General features: G+C 38.9%; 4 protein-coding genes across 4 annotated transcripts; 1 reads left to right on the plus strand and 3 right to left on the minus strand.

The window, feature by feature from the left end:
• The first annotated feature begins 610 nt into the window (after nt 1–610).
• Nucleotides 611–9,046, plus strand: LOC103517657 (protein yellow-like). The gene is made up of 9 exons (XM_026829677.1): nt 611–979; nt 1,320–1,738; nt 2,220–2,262; nt 2,712–2,874; nt 3,650–3,776; nt 4,170–4,269; nt 6,130–6,293; nt 7,839–8,122; nt 8,997–9,046. The coding sequence occupies exons 2-9, from the start codon at nt 1,609–1,611 to the stop codon at nt 9,030–9,032; spliced, it is 1,047 nt and encodes a 348-aa protein (XP_026685478.1). The 5' UTR covers nt 611–979; nt 1,320–1,608; the 3' UTR covers nt 9,033–9,046.
• Nucleotides 9,047–9,843: 797 nt separating this feature from the next.
• On the minus strand, nt 9,844–13,302 carry LOC103517655 (coiled-coil domain-containing protein 86). The gene is made up of 2 exons (XM_026829678.1): nt 13,071–13,302; nt 9,844–10,517 (listed from the first exon to the last, which is right to left on the minus strand). Exons 1-2 carry the CDS (start codon nt 13,263–13,265, stop codon nt 10,404–10,406), a joined length of 309 nt encoding a protein of 102 aa, XP_026685479.1. The 5' UTR covers nt 13,266–13,302; the 3' UTR covers nt 9,844–10,403.
• Nucleotides 13,303–14,340: 1,038 nt separating this feature from the next.
• Nucleotides 14,341–20,339, minus strand: LOC103517662 (eukaryotic translation initiation factor 5B-like). The gene is made up of 7 exons (XM_026829682.1): nt 20,208–20,339; nt 18,376–18,732; nt 17,843–18,274; nt 16,162–17,630; nt 16,001–16,017; nt 15,175–15,379; nt 14,341–14,448 (listed from the first exon to the last, which is right to left on the minus strand). The coding sequence occupies exons 2-7, from the start codon at nt 18,707–18,709 to the stop codon at nt 14,341–14,343; spliced, it is 2,565 nt and encodes an 854-aa protein (XP_026685483.1). The 5' UTR covers nt 18,710–18,732; nt 20,208–20,339.
• Nucleotides 20,340–20,406: 67 nt separating this feature from the next.
• Nucleotides 20,407–22,145, minus strand: LOC108253484. The gene has a single exon (XM_017447534.2). It carries the CDS (start codon nt 22,038–22,040, stop codon nt 20,811–20,813), a length of 1,230 nt encoding a protein of 409 aa, XP_017303023.1. The 5' UTR covers nt 22,041–22,145; the 3' UTR covers nt 20,407–20,810.
• Between the last annotated feature and the right edge of the window lie 4,169 nt (nt 22,146–26,314).

Raw genomic sequence — 26,314 nt, forward strand, 5'->3', positions numbered from 1 at the left:
GCCTATGGTTATCTCGGGATCATATAGATTATAGGACATTACTCAGTAGGTCATAGCCGTCATAGGTCTCTGCCCAATACATAATTATGTATCGGATAGTGTGAGATTGAAGCCTGCTATTGAGAACACGGCGCACCCCCCACATCTCGAAACTTCTTTCTGATTTTCTGTTGACGAAGGGTAGTGCTACAGGCTACGCTTATTTCATTTACACGTGTGAGACAGTCGAGGACACGGACGCCGACATAATTATGTATAATAAGACTTATTATCATCTCTAATACTTAGTATTAGAGATGATAATGATACCCACAATCTCACTCAGCCCAAGTACAGAGAGCCCAGAAAACCCAGCAGCACGCGTTTGCCCAAACCAAATGGTTACCCCAACCGGATACCAACCACTCGCAACCTTGCTGTTGCATTCAACGTGTTATCACCGCTGGTTATTTTGCTTCTTCTTTTTTTTTTTTTTTTTTTTTTTTTTTTGGGGGGTTTGCAATAGGAGAAAGCCAGCCGTTTCCGAGAACGAACATTATCCCATCAGGATAAAATCCGCCCCGGGCGGGAATCGAACCCGCGGCCTAGCGCTTACAAGGCAGACGCACTACCAACTAAGCTAACTAGGCTGGCTATTTTGCTCTTTAAATTTTGGAATTGATCGGATCTTTTTACGAGTGAGTTCTGAACCCCCAGTATAATCTTGCTTGCAACGGACTCGTTTTTAATATAGAACCATTATCATTAAACAGAGAGTACACAATTGGTTCTACAGAAATCCGTCAGATTTATAGTATAACAGGTGGCCGTGTAATACTTAATCGGGGTTCTGTTAAAGGATTTTAATTAATTTAAAACTGTTGAAACTCATCTAAGTAATTACCTATCGAGAATTTGTGCCTACTTCTCTTTTTAATGCTCGCCTTAAAACAGATTTCCACTTTCACTTTCCTCTCTTAGGATACTGAAAGCCTAAAAGGTTTGTTCCTATTTGGAGGGCTTGTTATCGGAAAGTGCCGAATTTGTATCCCTAATTTGTAGTCATGTACTGGGTTAGGCTATACTAGGACATGGAACGAGAGAAAAAAAAATCAATCTCTAAGCATAGCTTAACCCACTAAACCACAATATATAATTCTCTCTCTTGTTTCAGACTTGACAATGGTATCATCCTACCTCTTCCTTCTATTGGCTCACTGGCTGTCCTCAGTACAAGGGGACATGAAAGTCCTACACGAGTGGTCTAGTGTGGACTATGTTTGGCCATCTAGCCAGGATAGGGACAATGCTATACGGGATGGGAAATATAACGCGGAAAGGTTTGTTCGTTTGTTTGTTTCGCTTAAAAATTGCCAAAATTGTGAGACCTATTTGGAGGGCTTGTTATCGGAAAGTGCCGAATTTGTATCCCTAATTTGTAGTCATGAAGGTACTGGGTTAGGCTATACTAGGACATGAAACAAGAGAAAAAAAATCAATCTCTAAGCATAGCTTAACCCACTAAACCACAATATAATTCTGTCTCTCTTGTTTCAGACTTGACAATGGTATCATCCTACCTCTTCCTACCTACTATTGGCTCACTGGCTGTCCTCAGTACAAGGTGACATGACAGTCCTACACGAGTGGTCTAGTGTGGACTATGTTTGGCCATCTAGCCAGGATAGGGACAATGCTATACGGGATGGGAAATATAACGCGTCCTCTGTCGCTATACTGGATGTGGATGTGTTTGACCGTAAGTCCTTATGTCACGGGTTCGATTCCCGCCGGATGTGATCAGTATATAAGAGGGGACATGAAAGTCTCATATGAGTGGTACTTGTATTTGAGTTAACACGAGAACACCAGAAAGTAACCCATTGAAAGCCTGCCATGTAAGTGCTAGGTAGCGGGTTCGATTCCTTTTTCCTGGGTAAGTTCATTTTTTTGAGGTCTAATAGAGGGAACAGTAACTGCTAAGGTGTCATCGTCCCGAAATCGAAGTGAGAAGGAAGATAGGGTAGGAGAAAGCCAGCCGTTCCGAGAACAAACTTATCCGTTCAGGATAAAATCCACCCCGGATGGGAATCGAACCCGTGACCTAGCGCTTAAAAGGCAGACGGGTTGCAATTCAAGCTATCTAGGCTGGGAAGTAAGTTCTTTTTCCCATCTTCTGTCTTTAGTACAAATACCCGAGTCACTATCTTCCACTTTACCCAGATTTCTGATTGTTTTAGCGGCGAACTATGGTAATGCAAGCGGAAATAAGGAAAAACGCATCTGGGTCGCGGGTTCGATTCCCGCCGGATGTGATCAGTATATAAGAGGGGACATGAAAGTAACCCGTTGAAAGCCTGCCATGTAAGTGCTAGCTAGCGGGTTCGATTGCTTTTTCCTGGGTAAGTTCTTTTTTTTTTTGAGGTCTAATAGAGGGAACAGTAATTGCTAAGGTGTTATCGTCGAAGTGAGAAGGAAGATAGGGTAGGAGAAAGTCAGCCGTTCCGAGAACAAACTTATCCGTTCAGGATAAAATCCACCCCGGATGGGAATCGAACCCGTGACCTAGCGCTTAAAAGGCTGCAGTCGAAGCTATCTAGGCTGGGAAGTTCTTTTTCCCATCTTCTGTCTTTATTACAAATACCTGAGTCACTATCTTCCACTTTACCCAGATTTCTGATTGTTTTAGCGGCGAACTATGGTAATGCAAGCGGAAATAAGGAAAAACGCATCTTCGTAACGACACCCAAACTTCGGACCGGAATTCCCGTCACATTATCAACTCTGTCGTCAAAACGGTCCAAGGACGGTTCTCCTCTACTAGAGCCGTTCCCGAACTGGGATGCCCACAGCGAGGGCAACTGTGATGGGTTAACTTCGGTGTTCAGAGTCGAGGTAGGGGACCGTTCCCACTTGTCGTGAGTTTCATCCGATTTTTTTTCGAATGTCCTATAGGTAATGTAATTTAAATGAGAGTGTTCCCATTACACACGACACGATTTTTTTCTCTGAACATAATTTAAATGAGTGTTCCCACTTAGGGACGATTAGACCTTAGTAGTTACAGTTCTCTCTATCAAACCATTTTTTATAGGAAAGTATACAATATCTGAACTCCTGTCCTGCCTTGGAAGCCAGCAATGACATTGTATTGGGAAGTAAAATGACCTAGTAGTCAAATAACCCGACATTTGCTAACACCAACACCAACACCAACACCAACACCAACACCAACACCAACACCAACACCAACACCAACACCAACACCAACAACATACAGAAACGAATTTTATTCAAAGCCGACATCACTTAAACAACAAGCGTACGAGTGCCTAAGCAACACGCGTACGCGTGGTGCGTACACGGATGATGATTGACCATTTGTACAATCACGTTCTGCTAGCTTTAAAATCATCCCGTTGATGGACGTCCGGTCGACAAGTTATACACAGACGGTAAAGGTAAAGCCATTAAAGAGGAAGGAGAAGAAGAAAAAAGATTAGTTTAAGACTCTTCCTTGGGGTCGAGTGGATTGGAACACATCACATGCCTTCAGGCACACTCCATTTGTCAAGGCTCTAGGTTTTCCTTGCCCTTGGGATCAAGTTAATTTGAAGAAACCATTTACTGATGATGAAAATTTGTAAGTTTTTTCCCTCTATGTTTGCAGGTTGACGAGTGTGGTAGGCTGTGGGTTTTGGACACTGGAAAGCTCAACGCATTCGGCGAAACACCGAAAGTTGTCTGTCCGCCTCAAATTGTCGTCTACGATCTCAACCAAGGAGACAAAGTTATTCGTAAGTACCTCCAAAATTCTCCTAATAGTGTTTAATACTGGTCTAAAATTTTCACGGACTTCTCAAGAAAAAGTAGAGTTTAGAAAAAAAAAGTGTTTCACCGCAGTTTTTATTTCATAGCAATGACACAACAGTTACATTAGACTCGTGAGGTCCGTGTCGTAGCATGCCTATCCCGTAGAATTTCCCTCATCAGATGGGCGAGAAGAGACACAATACTTATTCCCATGTAGGTGCTGGGTCAACACGAGAACACCAGAAAGTAACCCGTTGAAATATTTTGAATCGAAATATGAGTGCAATTTTTTTTGTCGATGATTTGAACCCGAGATCTTCTGCATGACAATCAAGCGCGTTACCACAAGGCTAACCGTGTCCTGCTTCTCTTACCAGTTCGTCACAAGTTCCCCGATTCACAAATCGCTGCCAACTCCCTACCCCTGACCATAGTCATCGACACACGCAACCCCCAATGTACCCGTCAGTACGCTTAAGCCTTGTTCCCACGGCGCGTGGCGCGGCGGCGCGTGGCTCGCCGGGTCCGGAGTCTCTCATCCGTACAGGCTTGCCTTGACTTGACCCACAGCGAGGGCAACTGCGATGGGTTAACTTCGGTGTTCAGAGTCGAGGTAAAGGACCGTTCCCACTTGTCGTGAGTTTCATCCGATTTTTTTTCGAATGTCCTGTAGGTAAAGTAATTTAAATGAGAGTGTTCCCATTACACACGACACGATTTTTTTTTTTCTGAACGACACAAAATTTCCTTGTCGGCAATTTAATTTAAATGGGAGTGTTCCCACTGCGCACGACACGATTTTTTTTTTTTTTTTTTTTTTTTTATTTAAAAATCAGCCTTGTTCCCACGGCGCGTGGCGCGGCGGCGCGTGGCTCGCCGGTTCCGGAGTCTCTCATCCGTACAGGCTTGCCTTGACTTGTACGCGCCTTGTTGTTCCCACCGCGCCTTGTTGTTCCCACGGCGCGGATAGGCTCGTTGGTTGGCGAAACACAGACATTCACGGATGGCTCGTTTCCTTTCTCTAGATTTGTTCAGAATGTTCAGTTGTTGAAATGAATTTGGATAGCAATGATGACGAAGTTTGTGCCAGTACTTGATGAAGAAGTTGTTCAGTTGTTGAAATGAATTTGGATAGCAATGATGACGAAGTTTGTGCTATAGCGGCTTATTACATACTGCTGAGCGGCCAGCACTTAATGAAGAAGAAAAAGAAGCCTCGTAAAAGGCGTTGGTGGATCGGAGCACTGAATAAAAGTCGTGGAAGGTAAGTAATCAGATTTTTATTTTATAAGTTTCCTTACTGAGTCTATAAGTTAATCAATTCTGATTTATAAGTTTCCATTTATTTTATACAAAGAAATGTTCCACAGATAAGCAATCTAGGCGTACGGCAGTGCGCCAGGCCAAGTTCCGTGTATATCATACCCCTATCATAACTCCGTCAATTTTCAATGTAATCTCACGAAATTTGGACCATATGTTAACCTATACTTCCTTATTATACCTGCAATTTCGAAGTTCTGGCTTTACCGAAAGGGGTAGAAAAAACGGTTTGAAAATCGCTTATTTTACGACTGACTCACTGATTCACTCATCCAAATGATGAGGCACTTCCCGATGTACTAGAAAATTGAAATTTGGCAGGATGGTAGGTCTTGATGAGTAAGTAAAGGGAAAAATCTGAAAATCGGCAAAAGTTGCACTGGGCGCCGCCCACAGGCGGAATCACCCGCTTTTTGGCGGTTTTCACAAAACGGTTGGAAATATCGAAAAAGTTATGAGAGTAGACCCCCTCAAAACCATACCTAAAACCGCCAAATTAGTAATATGAACATCGGAACAACAGTTAGCGATAATTTCCTGTATTTTTACAGTTAACAGTATTTCGATCGCTTTTTTAGTCCGTCCTCCCTTTACTATTACAATAGTAATAACAAGCTGGGTCCGTCTCCCCGGGAATTTTTTAGCCCGTAGTTTATTCGATCGTGATTGAAGAAAATCAGTACATATGTACCTACCTAATTTGTTTAATATTCAGTTTATTATTATTCTTGATTTGATTTTACTTTCACTTGATTTAAAATCAAGACTAGAGCCCGTTCTCCCTTAATTCCCAATATAGGTTTAAGTCACCCATCCATTTATTGGCCTTGCTTGGCGTAGCTTAACATAGGTGACGCTAAAACCGGTCTTAAAATAACGACTGAAGACAACAAGAACAAGAACAAGAACAACAAGAACAACAACAACAACAACACCAACACCAACAACACCAACAACAACAACAACAACAACAACAACAACAACAACAACAACAACAACAACAACAACAACAACTATTGCCGACGTCAGCGCTTACAAGCTTCTGGTGTTCGATCTAGAACGGAAAGAAAGCTGGAGGGTGTCCAGTAACTATTTCTATCCGGATCCCAAATGGGGGACGTTTGATCTAAACGGGGTGCGGTTTGATATGACGGATGGACTTTTCGGCATCGGTTTGGGTGAGTGAACTAGTAGAGTGAACGAGTTGCAAACCACTCTTTTCAGTGTATTACTCAGTCAATGAATCAGATCAGTAACTATTTCTATCCGGATCCGAAATGGGGAACGTTTGATCTAAACGGGGTCCGGTTTGATATGACGGATGGACTTTTCGACATCGGTTTGGGTGAGTGAACTAGTAGAGTGAACGAGTTACAAACCACTCTTTTCAGTGTATTACTCAGTCAATGAATCAGATCAGTAACTATTTCTATCCGGATCCCAAATGGGGGACGTTTGATTTGAACGGAGTCCGGTTTGATATGACGGATGGACTTTTCGACATCGGTTTGGGTGAGTGAACTAGTAGAGTGAACGAGTTACAAACCACTCTTTTCAGTGTAAGTATTACTCAGTCAATGAATCAGATCAGTAACTATTTCTATCCGGATCCGAAATGGGGGACGTTTGATCCAAACGGGGTGCGGTTTGATAAGACGGATGGACTTTTCGGCATCGGTTTGGGTGAGTGAACTAGTAACAAACCACTCTTTTCAGTGTATTACTAAGTCAATGAATCAGATCAGTAACTATTTCTATCCGGATCCGAAATGGGGGACGTTTGATCCAAACGGGGTGCGGTTTGATAAGACGGATGGACTTTTCGGCATCGGTTTGGGTGAGTGAACAGTGAACTAATTGTTGTAGCGGCTTTTAGCTGTAGCCGAATGGTGATAACAGAATAAAGAAATCTTTTTATATCAGCCATACACCGGGGTCTCTAGCCGTCTCTAGCCAAGTTTGATTGGCTCGTCCTGAACCACAGTCAACCATCGTGAGGATTTGTGCTTATTTTTTAAAACCAGAGAGAACTTCTTTTTTTTTTTTTTTTTTTTTTTTTTTTGGCGCTTTAAGCTGGTGGGAGGACTTGGGGGAACTTTAATTTTACGGGTTTAACGTCACGTCGCTGTGTAACTGCTAAGGTTTTTAGTAACTTGGATTTACCCAAGAACTTCCAACTGGCTGGTTAGGGTTAGCTGTTCTCCATGTCAATAAATCTGACTTATTTAAAACCAAAAACACCTGTGTAGTAACTGTAGTACGTATGTATATACAAAAACAAAACATAGCTCAAACTATGATATGTAAGTGTCATCGAGCAGTATAATAGTATTCTCAATCATTACAATGACTAAACGATATCCCAGTTTGGATGATTTTTCCTGGAGTCTGTCTAAGTACATGTTTTGTCATAACGCTCCAAATGCGATTTTGTTAGAATTTCGCTTGTTCAACACACAATGGAAATTTTCTCGTTGAATTTAGACCCAATCTTGCGCTCGGGGTCTTTTTTAAACCAGAAATAACCGGTTGAAATGTTTACAATCGAAAAACGAATGCAAAATTTTAGTCGATGGTGGAATTCGAACCCGGGACCTTCTTCATGACAAGCAAGCGCGTTACCACGTGGCCTAACCATGAATGTTTCATTCTTCGAATTTCTCGTCCTTTAGTGAAAATGTCTTTCATTTCTAGGTCACTTCCTAACTACCTTCTATTTCCAGGTCCCTTAGTGAACGGGGATCGACGCGTCTATTTCAACGCCCTCGCCAGCGTCAACGAAGGATGGACGCTAGCGTCGATCCTGCTCAACCAAACGCTGCTCGCGTCTCACCCGAGCCCGACCGATCTCTTCCGACTTTCCGAGTTTACCCGATCCTCGCAGAGTTCTAACGAAGTGATTAGCGCTGAGGGAGTCATGTTTTTTCCTCTACTGAAAAGTAACTCGCTACACTGTTGGAAGATCTGGACGGAGTACAAGCAGGAGAACTTCGTCACCCTGTATACGGTAAGTCGATTTTTTCTCTCTACAATTTTGTTGTGTTAAGGCCTGTTCCCACTTATGGTGAGTTTCATCCGATTTTTTTCCGAATGTCCTGTACGCAATGTGATTTAAATCAGTGTTCCCACTACACACGACACGATTTTTTTCCGAACGACACAAAATGTCCTTGTAGGAAAGGAATTTCCGACTTCCATGTGTATGCGGGCCACATGCTACATTGACAGGTACTTCGCGGGCCACATACTACATTGGCAGGTACTTCGCGGGCCACATACTACATTGGCAGGTACTTCGCGGGCCACATACTACATTGGGAGGGAATTCGCCGGCCACATTCTACAGTGGATCTGGTACCTCGCGGGCCACATGCTACATTGGCAAGGTACTTCGCGGGCCAACATACACAGGGGAGCAGGTCCATATCCAGGATTTTCTTGAGGGGGATGGGGGTGGATGCCTCCACTTTTCGGAGACCACCCCCATACGTAAAGGCAGCATAAATCAAACTCGAGGGGTCCATCATAAAAGCCATTGCGGTCCACATGGGGGCCGCTAGTTGGAAATCATGTTGTAGGCAACTGCTAATTTAAAAGAAGTGTTTCCACTTAGGGACGATTAGACCTTTAGTAGTTACAGTGTGCTCTCTATCAAACCATTTTTTATAGGAAAAGATATACATATATCTGAACTCTGCTCCCTGCTTCTGGAAGCCAGCAATGACATTGTAGGTAAATATTGGAAGTAAAATGACCTAGTAGTCAAATAACCCGACATTTGCTAACAACAACAACAACAACAAAACAACAACACACACAACAACAACAACAACAACAAAACAACAAACATACATCTAATCAAACTCCCGTTTTGTTTCCAGAATAACCAAACCTATACCAGTTCAAAAGCGGCATGAAGCCTGATCGCCAACAGAACCTGTACGCCTCTTACATCCCGCTTCAAATTACATCACTACAGGTCGTACCGACACAATCAGATCAACTATCGTATCCTCACCGCGCCTATTATCCGACCTGACGCGAAGCACCGCGTGCAATGCGTCGAAAATTGACGCGAACGGGATATTTGACCTGGATAAAGCGTCCAGTTACGTCATTAACCTTGAGGATTGGAGTAATTTGGCCCTTCTTATAAAATATTAATAATAATAATAATAATAAATATAATAAAAATAATAAATAATAATAATAATAATAATAATAATAAATAATAATAATAATAGTCTTGATTTATACTGCTCGCATAGACTGAAAAGGTCGCCCTTACTCCAGCAGTAGGCTACTACTATTTTGTGGTCAAAATTCTCAAAATTATATTGAGGATAAAATTCCATACCCTCGGCTGGGATTGAACCCACGCCCTCCTGTTTACCAGTCAAGCGCCCTTGACCACTACACCACTGAGGCAGGTGTCCAGTTTTACCAGCTATGGGCCGTTTGGGCCGAGTGAATTGGAACATATCACATTCTTTCAGATTTTCGGAGTTTAGCCTACAGTGAAGAGGAAAATGAACCGGGCCATCCCCCTTAAATACAGCTGGTCCTATGTGATTAGCTTACCAGATATTGAGCTCCAAACTGGACAGTTTCAATCACAAAGGTACGAGTATATAAACGATTGCCTTTTTTGGTTGTAAAACGAAACATTTAGGGTGTTTTTTTTTTTTTTAGGATTTTTTTTTTTTATTTTAATTTATTATGGTGCGCTTTTTAGGAATTAAATATTTCCTTTTAAGTATTAAAAATTATTATATTATAATTTCACGCATACAGTTCAACAGCGAGGTTCCAATCTTACTCTTGTATGTAGCTACAAAATCCAAAATGGAAATTCAAGTGCTGGGAACTTCAAGTTTGGAACAATGGAACAAGTACATACCAGAAACATTTTCATCAGAAACTGTTTCTCAACAATCCAGAAATGTTTTTGCTACAACCTTGCAACATTTCAACGCTCCAGACTTACGAGTAATCTGTTTCAGATTTTCAATTTTTATTTTTTAAGGCAATGAAGAAGAATGCAAGTACCGAACCTTTTTTATCTTGAGAATTGCTCAACAATCAAAACAGGTTTCGCAACATTTGAGCAACTGTTGCTAAAAACAAATGTTTCTGGTATATACTAGGCTTATATAGGCAATACCTATTACTTGTTTCCAGTAAACACCAAACAGACTGGAGTAATGGACTTTCACACGTTTCAACCCATTAGAGTTTCAATAAGGAATTTCACACATTTTAACCCATTAGGGTTTTAATGTCCCAGATCACTCTGCCTGTGCTGCCGCTTTGCGTTTCTGAACGATGGGCAATGTGTCTCGCTTTTCAATAAGTCGCAACTGTTTCTTCTTCATTCTCTTCAACTTGGCTGGGTTTTTAATCTGAAAATAAAATTGAAAATTGCGAATTTATTTGTGTTCAAAGCAGAGCCTTTTCACAACTTTTGTGGATATGTCACAGCATTACAAAGTGCCTCCTTTGCAATCAATATCCATAATTCCCAACAGTCGAACCTGGATATAAGAGACTCCAGGGGACCACCCTTTTTTTCCTCTTGTATCCAGGATTCTCTTATATCCAGGTTAGACTTGATGGTATCCAAATGATTTTAACGTTATTTCCTTTTAGGATTAGTTTATGGCATGCCACTTGAATATCATGTATTAATATGTTTCTACAGAATAACTGTTGCATAGATGAGATCAAGCTTTTCGAATCAGTGAAAATCAGTATGTTGTCGGCTATTGGGTGGTTAATCAAATTATTCAAGCACATTTCCATTGCAAAGGCCTCAGCTGTAAAACTAGAAGATAAGGGGTTCAGTCTATAAGTGGACATTTCTTCATTGATCTTATGAGCACTTCCCACACCTCTGCAACTTTTGGATCCATCAGTAAAACAGACCAGTGAATTGTTCTGTCTATTCTTGTTGGATCCAGAAATGTTTTTGCTACAACCTTGCAACATTTTAACGCTCCAGACTTACGAGTAATCTGTTTCAGATTTTCATTTTTATTTTTTAAGGCAATGAAGAAGAATGCAGGTACCGAACCTTTTTTATCTTGAGAATTGCTCAACAATCAAAACAGGTTTCGCAACATTGAGCAACTGTTGCTAAAAACAAATGTTTCTGGTATATACTAGGCTTATAAGTTATAAGCATATAGGCAATACCTCTTACTTGTTTCCAGTAAACACCAAACAGACTGGAGTAATGGACTTTCACACGTTTCAACCCATTAGAGTTTCAATAAGGAATTTCACTCATTTTAACCCATTAGGGTTTTTATGTCCCAGATCACTCTGCCTGTGCTGCCGCTTTGCGTTTCTCAACGATGGGCAATGTGTCTCGCTTTTCAATCAGTCGCAACTGTTTCTTCTTCATTCTCTTCAACTTGGCTGGGTTTTTAATCTGAAAATAAAATTGAAAATTGCGAATTTTTTTGTGTTCAAAGCAGAGCTTTTTCACAACTTTTGTGGATATGTCACAGCATTACAAAGTGCCTCCTTTGCAATCAATTTCCATAATTCTCAACAGTCGAACCTGGATATAAGAGACTCCAGGGGACCACCCTTTTTTTCCTCTTGTATCCAGGATTCTCTTATATCCAGATTAGACTGTAATCTTTGTACACTGCTAATGCCGCCACTAGTCGATACTCGATTAAAGTACCCACTCAATAGTCCTCACGAGGCTGAGTGCACATCGAAGCCGAAAAAACTTCGAATCGAACCCGGGACCTACGGCGTGCAAGCCTAGTGAAGAAGTTATACACTGACGGTATAAAGGTAAAGCCATTAAAGAGGAAGGAGAAGAAGAAAAAAGATTAGTTCAAGACTCTTCCTTGGGGTCGAGTGGATTGGAACACATCACATGCCTTCAGGCACACTTCATTTGTCAAGGGCCTAGGTTTTCCTTGCCCTTGGGATCAAGTTAATTTGAAGAAACTATGTATTGATGATGAAACTATGTATTGATGATGAAACTATGTATTGATGATTTGTAAGTTTTTTCTCTCTATGTTTGCAGATTGACGAGTGTGGTAGGCTGTGGGTTTTGGACACTGGAAAGCTCAACGCATTCGGCGAAACACCGAAAGTTGTCTGTCCGCCTCAAATGTTAGACTGTAATCTTTGTACACTGCTAATGCCGCCACTAGTCGATACTCGATTAAAGTAGCTACTCAATAGTCTTCACGAGGCTGAGTGCACATCGAAGCCGAAAAAACTTCGAATCGAACCCGGGACCTACGGCGTGCAAGCCTAGTGAGCTGAAACAGTAATAAACCAAGGGGGATGCTCCAAATTTTCGGCCCACATTAAAGGTGAGAAAAACGGCCCTGATACAGGCTATCTCGTGATCGACATGTTACGACACAGGCCATACGAGAAAACTCATTTTTTTCAAAATGTTCAAAAGACTATAATGGCCCGTTCCCATTTGTCGTGAGTTTCATCCAATTTTTTTCCCGAATCTCCTGTAGGTAATGTAATTTAAATGAGAGTGTTCCCACTACACACAACACGATTTTTTCCCCGGACGACACAAAATGTCCTTGTAGGCAATGCAATTTAAATGAGAGCGTTCCCACTTATGCACGACACGATTTTTTTTCCGAACAACAAGTGGGAACGGGCTTTTACTTAATACCATACAAACTCACCACTTGAACAATTTCCGCCTTCTTGGCGTTCTCCTCGCGCCGCTTAATGTTCTCCGCTCGTCTCTGCCGATGTTCTGAGAAAAACGGCCCTGACACAGGCCATCTCGGGATCAACATGCTACGACACAGGCCACATGAGAAAGAAAACTCATTTTTTCAAACTGTTCAAAATGCAATTTAAATGAGAGCGTTCCCACTTATGCACGACACGATTTTTTTTTCCGAACAACAAGTGGGAACGGGCTTTTACTTAATATCACACAAACTCACCACTTGAACAATTTCCGCCTTCTTGGCGTTCTCCTCGCGCCGCTTAATGTTCTCCGCTCGTCTCTGCCGATGTTCTTCTTTAGCCCGGGCCTGAGCGTCCAGTATGCTTCGGGTCATCTCCTTGTTGTGCTTGATCTCAGCACGGAGCTTCTCCTTCTCCGAGTGGGGACGACGGAGTCCGGGGGTTTTCACCATTGTGGAGAACCTGGAGAGAGAAATAGAATAGAATAGAATATACCTTGTTTATACTGCCAGCATAGGACTCAAAAGTTCCTTTACGACGCGACGCTAAGAGTGCACCCCATATTCCAAGTCAAAGAAAACTTGGACACTACCAGTGCCCTATAACACCAAAGTATGGAAAAGTATTTACAATTCCATATTTTGATCTAATTCGTGCAAATTCAAAATTCTCCTTTTCCATTGGCTATTACACCTTGTAAGATACTTTTCCATACTTTGGTGATATGAGGCACAGGATTCAAATCCAAGACTTTTCCTGTATAAACAGTAAGCCTGCGCTAGGCCGCGGGTTCGATTCCCGCCCAGGGCGGATTTTATCCTGATGGGATAATGTTCGTTCTCGGCTGCTGGGATAATATTTCCACCCATTTTCCGATTTTGAAAATTTAGACCGATTGCAATACTTTCTCATTACCTTGTATAGGTTCCCTAGACGTAAGGGTAATAGAAAGTAAAAATACCATTTTACTTTCCTTATCCTATAGGAAGGAAAGTAATGTAATCGGGTCAAATTTTCGATGGTCAGTTTTTAGTGCCAAAACACGTTTTTGAGCACTTATGGATTGAGGGTACCATGGAAGCGAGCAATGTTTACCCCCCGTAATATACCAAAAAAATTTAAATGGCGGATAAATCCGTAAATTTGATTCTAAAATTTCGTGTTCAAAATCGGTAAAAAACCCTTAATATTCAGATTTTTTAACCAAAAATCGTTAACTATTCCATAAAAATCAATAAATTATAGTTAGTTTAAAGTTTAAAGTTGTGATAAATTTTAACTTTTAAAAATATGTTTTTTGCTACTTGCTGAATCAAACAAAGGGTTCTATGACCCCGCACAAAGCTTGGTGAGTTTTTTAGTTATTTTCACTTTAATTATGTGTGGAATTTCACAGATCGTCACTTTCACCTATTCCAGGTACTATATTTTCTTAGAAAATACACATTTTGTTAAAATTTTATCATAATTCACTTAAATATTCACAAAAAACTAGGGTAAAATTAGAGCGTCACTATTTGTTTACTTTCACGATCCAACATCCGAGCGAACATCAAAGAACGCTCTCCTTGCTGGTTCCCAAACCCCTGTTTGCATGAGGTCTCCGATTAGTGTAGGACTGTTTGGTGACGCTTCCTGCATGACAGGTTCAATAGTAGCAGGACCCCATGCCAATTGAGCCCATTCTTTACAATCGTCTCTGCTACATAAACGTTTACTAGTGATAATAAACGATAAGGAACTAATTCCAAATCATCAATTTGGTTTCCGGTCTCAGCACAATTGCATGCGGTTTGATAAGACGGATGGACTTTTCGGCATCGGTTTGGGTCAGTGAACTATTTGTTGTAGCCGAATAGTGATAACAGAATAAAGAAATCTTTTTATATCAGCCATACACCGGGGTGATGGTCTCTAGCCAAGTTTGATTGGCTCGTCCTGAAGCACAGTCAACCATCGTGAGGATTTGTGCTTATGTTTTTAAAACCAGAGAGAACCTTTTTTTCCATTAGGCGCTTTAACACTTGTGTGTCGTTCGCGCCAAGAGAACCCTTTGAAGAACTCCCAACTGGCTGGTTAGGGTTAGCTGTTCTCCATGTCAATAAATCTGACATATTTAAAACCAAAAACACCTGTGTAGTAATAGTAACTGTAGTACGTATGTATTTACAAAAAGAAAAACGGCCCTGACACAGGCCATCTCGGGATCGACATGCTACGACACAGGCCACATGAGAAAACTCATTTTTTCAAACTGTTCAAAATGCAATTTAAATGAGAGCGTTCCCACTTATGCACGACACGATTTTTTTCCGAACAAAAAGTGGGAATGGGCTTTTACTTGATATCATACAAACTCACCACTTGAACAATTTCCGCCTTCTTGGCGTTCTCCTCGCGCCGCTTAATGTTCTCCGCTCGTCTCTGCCGATGTTCTTCCTTAGCCCGGGCCTGAGCGTCCAGTATGCTTCGGGTCATCTCCTTGTTGTGCTTAATCTCAGCACGGAGCTTCTCCTTCTCCGAGTGGGGACGACGGAGTCCGGGGGTTTTCACCATTGTGGAGAACCTGGAGAGAGAAATAGAATAGAATAGAATATACCTTGTTTATACTGCCAGCATAGGACTCAAAAGTTCCTTTACGACGCGACACTAAGAGTGCACCCCATATTCCAAGTCAAAGAAAACTTGGACACTACCAGTGCCCTCTATAAAACCAAAGTATGGAAAAGTATTTACAATTCCATATTTCGATCTAAGTAATTCGTGCAAATTCAAAATTCTCCTTTTCCATTGGCTATTACACTTGAAAGATACTTTTCCATACTTTGGTGATATGAGGCACAGGATTCAAATCCAAGACTTTTACTGTATAAACAGTAAGCCTGCGCTAGGCCGCGGGTTCGATTCCCGCCCAGGGCGGATTTTATCCTGATGGGATAATGTTCGATCTCGGAAAGGCTGGCTTTCTCCTATCCTGTCTTCCTTCTCTCTTCGATTTCGGGACGATAAGACCATAGCAGTTACAGTTCCCTTTGTGTCAGTTTTACCAGCTATGGGCCGTTTGGGGCCGAGTGAATTGGAACATATCACATTCCTTCAGATTTTCGGAGTTTAGCCTACAGTGAAGAAGAAAAATGAACCGGGCCATCTCCCCCTAAATACAGCTGGTCCTATGTGATTAGCTTACCAGATATTGAGCTCAAACTGGACAGTTTCAATCACAAAGGGTACTATATAAAACGATTGGCTTTTTTGGTTGTCAAACGAGACATCTAGTTTTTTTTTTTTTTTTTTTTTTTTAAAGGAATTAAATATTTCCTTATAGACATCACTTAGAACTTTACTTGCTGGCTGAGGTTGGGTCAAGGCATCAATCTTTGCTACAATATCACTCAGGGAAATGTTGGGTTTGTTAACATCATTGTCCTTATTTTCATTTTGTCCACTTGCTCCTGTTCCTTTGCCTGTCTTCCTCTTCTTTTGTTTAGGTTTTCTCTTGGTCATTTTAGTTTTCTGTTCTGCTTTAGCTTGTACATTTTCAACATCACTTAGAACTTTACTTGCTGGCTGAGGTTGGGTCAAGGCATCAATCTTTGCTACAATATCACTCAGCGAAATGTTGGGTTTGTTAACATCATTATCCTTATTTTCATTTTGTCCACTTGCTTCTGTTCCTTTGCCTGTCTTCCTCTTCTTTTGTTTAGGTTTTCTCTTGGTTATTTTAGTTTTCTGTTCTGCTTTAGCTTGTACATTTTCTTGATACACTTTCTTCCTTTCTGCTTTTTCCAATAAATACGCCTCTTTTTTCTTTGCCTCCTTTTCAGCTCTTTTCAGAGCCATCTGTTTCAGCCACTTTTGTTTTTTAAGTTCTCTCTTTAGCATAATTTTTTCCAGTCTTTGTTGCTCGTCTTTTTCTTTTCCACTTTGCTTCTCCTTGTCTGGTGTTTCACTATTCTTTTTTTGACTAACAACTTCTGGCTTTTCACTGGCAACAGCTTGATTGGTTGTGCCCAATTTTTTTGCTAGGTTTTCTTTCAAAAGTTTCTTTTTTAAGAGGCGTTCCTGTTTTCTTTTTTTCTCAGAATGTTTCTTTCTCTTCTGTAATTTCCGTCGCTTCTCCTCTAGATATATTTTTGCTTTTGCAAGTTTGATTCGTTTTAACTTTTCTTGCTCAGTTTCTACTGGAGTAGCAATAGCAATACTCTCTTGATTGTCTCTGTTTCCATCCACTTCCATTTCAGGTTCCTGGACTTTCTCAAATTCTTGTGGTTCCATAGATTTTTTCTTTGAATTTGTTGGGGCTTCCTCTATCAAAGTTTGGCTAGTGTTGGTGTTATCATCAGCAACATCATCTACTTCCATCACATCATCCTCACTGTCGTCTAAAATGATTTCTTCAATATTGTTTTGATTGTTTTGTGCTACTTCTCCTTCATTCTTTTTAGCTTTGGGTGTTTCTTTCTCATTGCTCAGCTCTTTTGATTTTCTTTTACGACTTCCAGTTTGTACAGTTTCTAGTTTGGAGATTTCAGTTTCAACATCCACTTCTTTATTATTAGATTTCCTAGCCTTCTTGTTTGTATTAGTTACAGGTGAATTTTCTGCTTGTACCACTGGTTCATTTTCTTTGGATAACCTCTTCTTGTCTGCTGGTGTAGCTGCTGCAGGGGATTCTGTAACTTTTGGAGACTTAGGTTGGCTATCAATTCTGTCCAGTATGAGGGATGGAGATACATCTTTCGAATCAATTTTATTTAAAAAGACACAAGGAGAATTTGGAGAGGTTTTCTTTCCTCCACCTCTGGGACTTTCGGAATCTTTGATATGTTTCAACAAGATTTCTTTCTTGGGATTTTTTGGACTCTTCTGGGGTGAAGCTTCTTTTTCTACTTCAGTATTTCCTTAGGTTGGCTATCAATTCTGTCCAGTATGAGGGATGGAGATACATCTTTCGAATCAATTTCATTTAATAAGACACAAGGAGAATTTGGAGAGGTTTTCTTTCCTCCACCTCTGGGACTTTTGGAATCTTTGATATGTTTCAACAAGATTTCTTTCTTGGGATTTTTTGGACTCTTCTGGGGTGAAGCTTCTTTTTCTACTTCAGTATTTACTATTTCATTGTAATCTTCACTGATTGTATTGAGTTGATCATTTTTAGGTGGCAATATGGATTTTCTTTTATTATCAACCTTTTTCTTACCACTGGAAATAGGTACAGCCTCTTCATCATCACTTGAGAACTGGATAGGTTCTAACTGTTCTGTAGATAATTTGGAGGCTTTTCCCTTGTCTTTAGTTTCATTATCAGCTTCATTTTCTTCTACTGTTGTCAAACTTAACTTCCTGGACTTCCTTGTGCTTGAGACTTTGAATGGAGAATCTTCATGTTTGGTGCCCTTTGATAGTCTATGTTTAGTCAAACTTGGCGTACCATTGGGTGATTCATTTTTATTTTTAGACAGTGTAGTTGATTTACTCTGAGAGGGAGTCTCTGAAGTCACAGATGAGATGCTTGATTTTCGTTTACGTCCACCCACCAGCTCTGCAGGCATTTCCACAGCAGTGTAGTTGATTTTATAGTAGTTGGTTTACTCTGAGAGGGAGTCTCTGAAGTCACAGATGAGATGCTTGATTTTCGTTTACGTCCACCCACCAGCTCTGCAGGCATTTCCACAATTTCTTCAAGCTTTATGCCGGATAGTCTACTAGATCTCCTAGTAACTCGGCCAGATTCCAAACCAATTTCAGACACATCAGATGATACACTAGAAGTTCTTGTGCATCTTGTTGATATTTTCACTTCTGTCATTTCAGGTGGTAAGATGGATTTTCTTGACTGTCCAGGTGTGGTAGTTTCTGCTTCAGCTAACTTTTGAGATTTTCTAGTAGACATTGTTGAGAGTGTTGTTTTGAAAACTGAAAAACAAAATTATCAAAGATATTATTATTTTTAATTGAATGTAACAAGAGTCCAGCACATAGAGGAAATCTTATATTATAAAATTAATCAAGATCCATTCACTCATTCACATTTCACATTCACACACTGATTGCTCTATCTCCTGAACCACAACACCTAGAAAGCTGAAATTTGGTAGGAACATTCCTTTTATGGTCTAGGTGTGCAATAAGAAAGGATTTTGCAAAAATCTAAACCGATCCTGAGATATGATCAATTTTCGATCACTAAAATCTCCATAAGAAATACACAGAGTGCAGAGACTGCGGGAGAGAAATGTTCCGCTCTCAACCAATATTTTGAGTTTCATTTGTTTTTAGTTTGATAACTATGCAGCTAATAGGGAACACACAGCACAACCATATTTTTTATTATTTTCTACAAGTTTGGCCATGCTAGGGGATGAACTAATGGGATTCGAGAGTGAAGTGACAGAATTTAGCTAGTATTCTCGATAAAGTTAGGGCTTGGTGAGGCCTTCAATTACCCTTAAAGAAGCACCTCACAGGAAAAAAAGCCCCTAGATTTTATTTTCAAATACCGAAATGTCCAATATAAATAACATTAGGCAGATATACAGAGAAGGCAATAATTCCGTCCGTGGTTCAGGGATCAACCTCAAACTTGTACCAAAGTACTACGTTTTTTAAGACTTTTGATATTATGTATCACAAGTAGGGGGTTCTCATTTAAGATTTTAAAGTTGGACCCCCTGGGACCAATCCTGGCTCCAGACGAAATTTGGCAACTACTTCAAAAAATGGTGTTTGAAAAGAAAAAAAACACTTCTCTAAATTTCAGCTTCTCATCTTTAGCCGTTCAAAAAATATTCAGGGGTCCCCGAACTTTATAAACACTCTGTATTCAACAGTCAAAGGACATTTTTTGGTAATTAGATTTTATATTTGATTACATTTACTGAATCTTTAGTCTACATATTTAGTAGGAAAACATTGCTAAAATAGTGCATCTACATGACCCAAGTCAATCAACATTTACTTTTGTTAGGAGTAGAAAGTTAGACATGTCTAACAAATCTATCCAGGAATGGACCCTAGTATAATCCATAGTTTTCTTGGTAGGATAGTAAGTAGAAATTGAAGAGAGAAGGAAGACAGGATAGGAGAAAACCAGCCGTTCCGAGAACAAACATAACCCCATCAGGATAAAATCCACCCCGTGTGGGAATCAAGCCCACAGCCTAGCACTTACAAGGCAGACGCACTACCAACCAAGCTAACTAGGCTGGCTGTTGGGGTATTGAAAGTTGAAAGCTGGACTCTCATTAAGTGAGATCTTCCAACCAACTAGAAGGCAATCTAACTTGAAGAGAATTTACATGGACTTAACAGTGTGTAACCAGAAACAATAATCAAAGGTGGTAACAAAAATGTCAGTGGAACCACTTGGAGGGTTTTGGGGTTTTACTTACTTTGAAATAATGGATAAGTCCTGAAATATACCAACTGAGGCAGTAAATGAAACGTTAAGGTTAAGCAGATGAAAAAGGTATTTTCTAGAATAGAATACCTAGCTGAAATTGTAAAATAAGGTAAAATAATTACCTAATTAATTCACTAAAAATAATACAAAAACTACTTTTCATTTTTCTCAATCCACATTCCACATCCTTTTTTTTTTTTTTTCATAAATTTATTTTAAAAGGGGCACGACTTCGATTGTCATTAGCCCCTTTCAAAATAGTTATTCATTTATTTATTGATAAATATAGGATTACAAGGAATACAAAGATAGTACAACAATACATAGAAAAGGAATGGGGTAGTAATAGGACATAGAAAAAGAAACATAGAACAAGGGGAAGTGAGAAAAATGAAAAATAATAATAAAATAGGGTATACAAATTAGAATAAACAGGAGAGGAATGAAGATTTACAAAAACAATCAAGGGTTAAAAAGGGATAAATAACAATAATGAAAATAAAACAGTAAAAAGGAACACATGTAAGGAAACAGGTGGGGGAAGAAAAGGGTAAAACCAGTGACAAGGAAATATTTGAATTATGTGTTAAATTTATAGTTTTGGTAATAGGTTTGAGTCTTTCAGGAATTTAAATAATAAATCAATAGTTCTAGGATTATCCCCCAGGATATCCTTGATTTGAAGGTTGTTTAGGTTATATTTTAATCTTATCTGTGTATATTTAGTACAATGACATAAGATATGTTTAACCGTTATGGTAGTGTTACAAACTTCGCATTGAGGTGGATCGGTTCTTTCCATTAGAAAGCCATGAGTTAATCTAGTATGTCCGATCCTGAGTCTAGATAATATTATTTCTTCTTTTCTTAAGTTGCGGTTAGAGGTTTGCCATTCTTTAACTGTATCTTTAATTTCTTTAATTTTATTGGGAGGTTGGATATTATCCCACCAAATTTGCCATTTTTTCTTAAATTCATTTTTTAAGAAAGCTTTTAAATCAACAGGTGTGATTAGGGAATAAATTTGGGCATTGGTAAATGACTGAGCTGCCTTGTCAACCTCTTCGTTCCCTGCTATACCACAGTGCGATGGTATCCAAATGATTTTAACGTTATTTCCTTTTAGGATTAGTTTATGGCATGCCACTTGAATATCATGTATTAATATGTTTCTACAGAATAACTGTTGCATAGATGAGATCAAGCTTTTCGAATCAGTGAAAATCAGTATGTTGTCGGCTATTGGGTGGTTAATCAAATTATTCAAGCACATTTCCATTGCAAAGGCCTCAGCTGTAAAACTTGAAGATAAGGGGTTCAGTCTATAAGTGGACATTTCTTGATTAATCTTATGAGCACTTCCCACACCTCTGCAACTTTTGGATCCATCAGTAAAACAGACCAGTGAATTGTTCTGTCTATTCTTGTTGATATATTCGCAGTATTTGAGTTGAAATTCTTGAGGTAAAACAGAGTGTTTAGTAGAAGCTGAAATTTTCTCAAATTGAGGGAATCTGATTTGCCATGGGGGATAAGGGCAAGATGGAAGGCGAAGAAGAGGGTATATATTCTTGAGGTCAATCCATTCAGAGAACCTAACAGCTAAGGGTTTGGGACTATTAACAAAGATTAAATCCCTGCCATGTTTGGATATGTTCATAATTATATCTCTCATGGGGTTATTAATGTTGTAAATAACTTTGGCGACATAATTGCCACTTAGGTAGTAACGCCTGAAATTTAATGGAGGTTCACCTGCATCAACTTGAAGATTTTCTATGCGGCTAGATTTAAAGGCTCCAGTAGCAATTCTTAGTGCCATATTTTGGATAGGTTCAAGTCTAGAAAGTTGTTTTTCACTGGCAGATCCATAAATAGGTGCTCCGTATTCGATGATGGGCCGGACATAACATTTGTAAAGTCTTAATAGGACTTCATTCCACATCCACCACATGTTTGTGAATTTTGAATATTTGAAATTTCGTGCCAATTTTTTTAAGGTTATGTAGGCGTATTTTTTAGGCGCATTTGATCGCTCCCTTGAGCGGGAGAATTTGAATTTATCAATAAAATCAAGAAAGAAGGGTGGGATTCCGGATTCCGTAGGACGCAGTTATCAGTTATGTAAAGGATCGGTTTAATTTTGAAATTCAAATTAAGTATTGGTATTGCAACTATTGCATTGATTCGGATATTACACCTAAATCTCTCCACAGTTACTCAGTTTTTACGTCCAAGTCCAAGGACCTTCTTGGTTTAATTTTGAAATTCAAATTAAGTATTGCAACTATTGCATTGATTCGGATATTACACCTAAATCTCTCCACAGTTACTCAGTTTTTACGTCCAAGTCCAAGGACCTTCTTGGAAATTTATAGCCATGGAGGAAGCAGTCCAACAGTTGGAAGAATCGGTAAGTATATCTACCTAGCCACTTGAAAATGTATCATAGGGCATTTGCCAAATTCAAAACTCTCCTTTTCCATTGGCTATTACTTACACTTGTAAGATACTTTTCCATACTTTGGTGATATGAGGCACAGGCTTCAAATCCAAGACTTTTACTGTAAAAACAGTAAGCCTGCGCTAGGCCGCGGGTTCGATTCCCGCCCGGGGCGGATTATATCCTGATGGGATAATGTTCGTTCTCGGAACGGCTGGGGCATTTGCCATGTACTTACCTACCCAGACCTAGGATTTACATTTACATTCTATTGAGGGACATTACATATTTAGTAGGAAAACATTGCTAAAATAGTGCATCTACATGACCCAAGTCAATCAACATTTACTTTTGTTAGGAGTAGAAAGTTCAGACCTAAGATTTACATTCTATTGAGGGACATTACACATTTAGTAGGAAAACATTGCTAAAATAGTGCATCTACAAATCTACATGACCCAAGTTAATCAACATTTACTTTTGTTAGGAGTAGAAAGTTAGACATGTCTAACAAATCTATCCAGGAATGGACCCTAGTATAATCCATAGTTTTCTTGGTAGGATAGTAAGTAGTCATTTTTGACAAAACAATAATTAGGTACTTGCCAACATTACCATAGTTTTTATGTAGTTGTACTCAAGCTCAAGTAATTTTAAGTTAAAAAAACACCTAATTAAAGAGTACCTAGCCAACCAGTCTCAAAATTTAGTATAAACTTAAAAAGGAATCTATTTGAAATGACTGTAATCTATACGTTAGTAATTCTTAACATTTATGTGTTACAGGAATACAAGTAATTTTTAGTGTACCTACATAAAAGACTACTAAGTAAAGTATGTCAATTCCATTTCTTGTTTTGATTCTTCTTTAGCTAATTCTTTCACTTGCTTTAGAAAACTCTAGGGGTTCCCCAGTGTGTTTTGTTAATTTTTCTTTTTAAAATGCTATTATAAACATAGCCCATTAAAACTGCAATAAACGCAGTGGATTTTATGTCTTTTGTCTTTCGTAGAAAGTTAGACATGTCTAACAAATCTATCCAGGAATGGACCCTAGTATAATCCATAGTTTTCTTGGTAGGATAGTAAGTAGTCATTTTTGACAAAACAATAATTAGGTACTTGCCAACATTACCATAGTTTTTATGTAGTTGTACTCAAGCTCAAGTAATTTTAAGTTAAAAAAAAAAACACCTAATTAAAGAGTATTCCTAGCCAACCAGTCTCAAAATTTAGTATAAACTTAAAAAGGAATCTATTTGAAATGACCGTAATCTATACATTAGTAATTTTTAACATTTATGTGTTACAGGAATACAAGTAATTTTTAGTGTACCTACATACTGTGTATTGTATAAAAGACTACTAAGTAAAGTATGTCAATTCCATTTCTCGTTTTGATTCTTTAGCTAATTCTTTCACTTGCTTTAGAAAACTTTAGGGGTTCCCTTGAAATGACCGTAATCTATACATTAGTAATTTTCAACATTTATGTGTTACAGGAATACAAGTAATTTTTAGTGTACCTACATACTGTGTATTGTATAAAATACTACTAAGTAAAGTATGTCAATTCCATTTCTCGTTTTGATTCTTTAGCTAATTCTTTCACTTGCTTTAGAAAACTTTAGGGGTTCCCCAGTGTGTTCTTGTTAATTTTTCTTTTTAAAATGCTATTATAAACATAGCCCATTAAAACTGCAATAAACGCAGTGGATTTTATGTCTTTTGTCTTTCAAGCCTATCCTATCCTAGCCCTGTGTCCCACCATATTTTGAGACAAATGTTGGACTTTTCATATACATAGAAATATTTTTACCTGTATTACTCACTACTCATTATAGTAAATAAGTACATATTAGGTTTTATTATTGGATCTCATTAAAGTCAATAATATTTTATTCAACCAGCACGGATAGTGTAGGCCCTAGGCAATCACCTGTGTTAAGAAACTACCGTCATGGTTAAAAACTGGACAGTCGCACACTTTTATCACAGTTCAGTCGCACACTTTTATCAGTCACATAGGACTCATATCATAGGTATTAGTAGTTTGAAAAAAAAAAAAAAAGTGCCAAGACATTTGCTCTTAGAAGGTACATTGATAATAAGCAACGTCGAGCGTGGTTGGTATCTGGACGAAGAAATGTCCATAAAATCAGATAATAGTTCTTCGAAATACAAAATGTAGCTTTTTCAAAGTGAGGCATTCGTTATATGTATTCAAAAAAGGGATTTTTTTTCTTAATGTACCGCCTTTTGTAGTCTCAGTTTGTATGGAAGATTGTTTTTCTTTTCTTCTTGTTTGTTTTAACTTCTGTCTGTGTCTTGTCATTAATTGATTTTTTTTATTCCTTTTGTACTTTATCTTTGTTGTTTAGTGAAATTAATGTACTGTTGTACCCTTAATATTTATTACCGTTTGAACTATGACACTCGTATTACTATAGTTAATATTATCTTTGGGTATTTTATAGATTTTACTGACGGAAAAATAGCTGTTTTTACGACATAATCTGTTGGCTGGGAGAGCTTACTTAGTGAGAGTCCAGTATAGAAAAAAACTTGTAAAGACTAGTAATACAGTCTAATTAGGACCCGTCTAAAGCAGCGCGCAGACTGATCATACACTTCAGACATTTCCGACAAATCCTGTATTCTGCTTCCTATGTTAAGTTAGTAATGGTAGTATGTCGGAAGTGTTGGAAATGTCTGATACGGATAGGTGTGCGGACTACCATTACTTAACTTAGGAAGCAAAATACAAAATCTGTCGGAAATGTCTGAAGTGTTGGAAGTGTATGATCAGTCTGCGCGCTGCTTTAATCGGAAACCTATGCCAGCCTAGTTAGCTTGGAAGGTTGCGCGTCTGCCTTGTAATTGCTAGGTTGCAGGTTTGATTCCTGCCCGGGGCGAATTTTATCCTGGTTCGTTCGTTCTCGGAACGGCTGGCTTTTTCCTATCCTATTATTTTTCTCTCTTCGATTTCGGGACGCTAAGACCTCAGTACTTAATTACAGTTCCTTCTCTCAAACCTCTTTAAGAAATAATACTCAATTGATCAGCCAATGACGGAAAATTTTGTCCAATTTACGTAATCATTTGAGGTAAAAAAGTTATATTTTCGTCGAGATATTTTAAAATAAAATTTAGGATTGCTGTTTATTATAACCACTGTTTTTTTTTCTCTATATGAACACTGAATATATTGATATTTCTAATTTTTATGTGGTTTATATTACCCATAGTGACATTACTACTCTGTTGTATTTATTTACTTTATTTCAATGGGGTTAACGTCACTTTAGAACTGAAGGCCCGTTCCCATTTATCGTTCGAAAAAAATCGTGTCGTGCATAATGGGAACACTCTCATTTAAATTACATTGCCTACAAGGACATTTTGCGTGGTTCGGAAAGAAAATCGTGTCGTATGTAGTGGGAATCATTTAAATTATATTATATTGCCTACAAGGACATTCGGGAAAAAATCGGAGCTAGTGGGAATGGCCTTTACAGTTACGGCCTAAGGTACGGTTTCTCTCAACGCTGTAAAAACCTTGCTGATGAAAAAAAGAGAAAGTCACGATTTAACAAGGGGAATGTAAAAATAAATTTCTTAAATATAATATTTTATCTTTTTAAATTTTTGTT

This window comes from Diaphorina citri, unplaced genomic scaffold (assembly GCF_000475195.1).
Source record: "Diaphorina citri unplaced genomic scaffold, Diaci psyllid genome assembly version 1.1 scaffold1920, whole genome shotgun sequence".
Classification (NCBI taxonomy): domain Eukaryota; kingdom Metazoa; phylum Arthropoda; class Insecta; order Hemiptera; family Psyllidae; genus Diaphorina; species Diaphorina citri.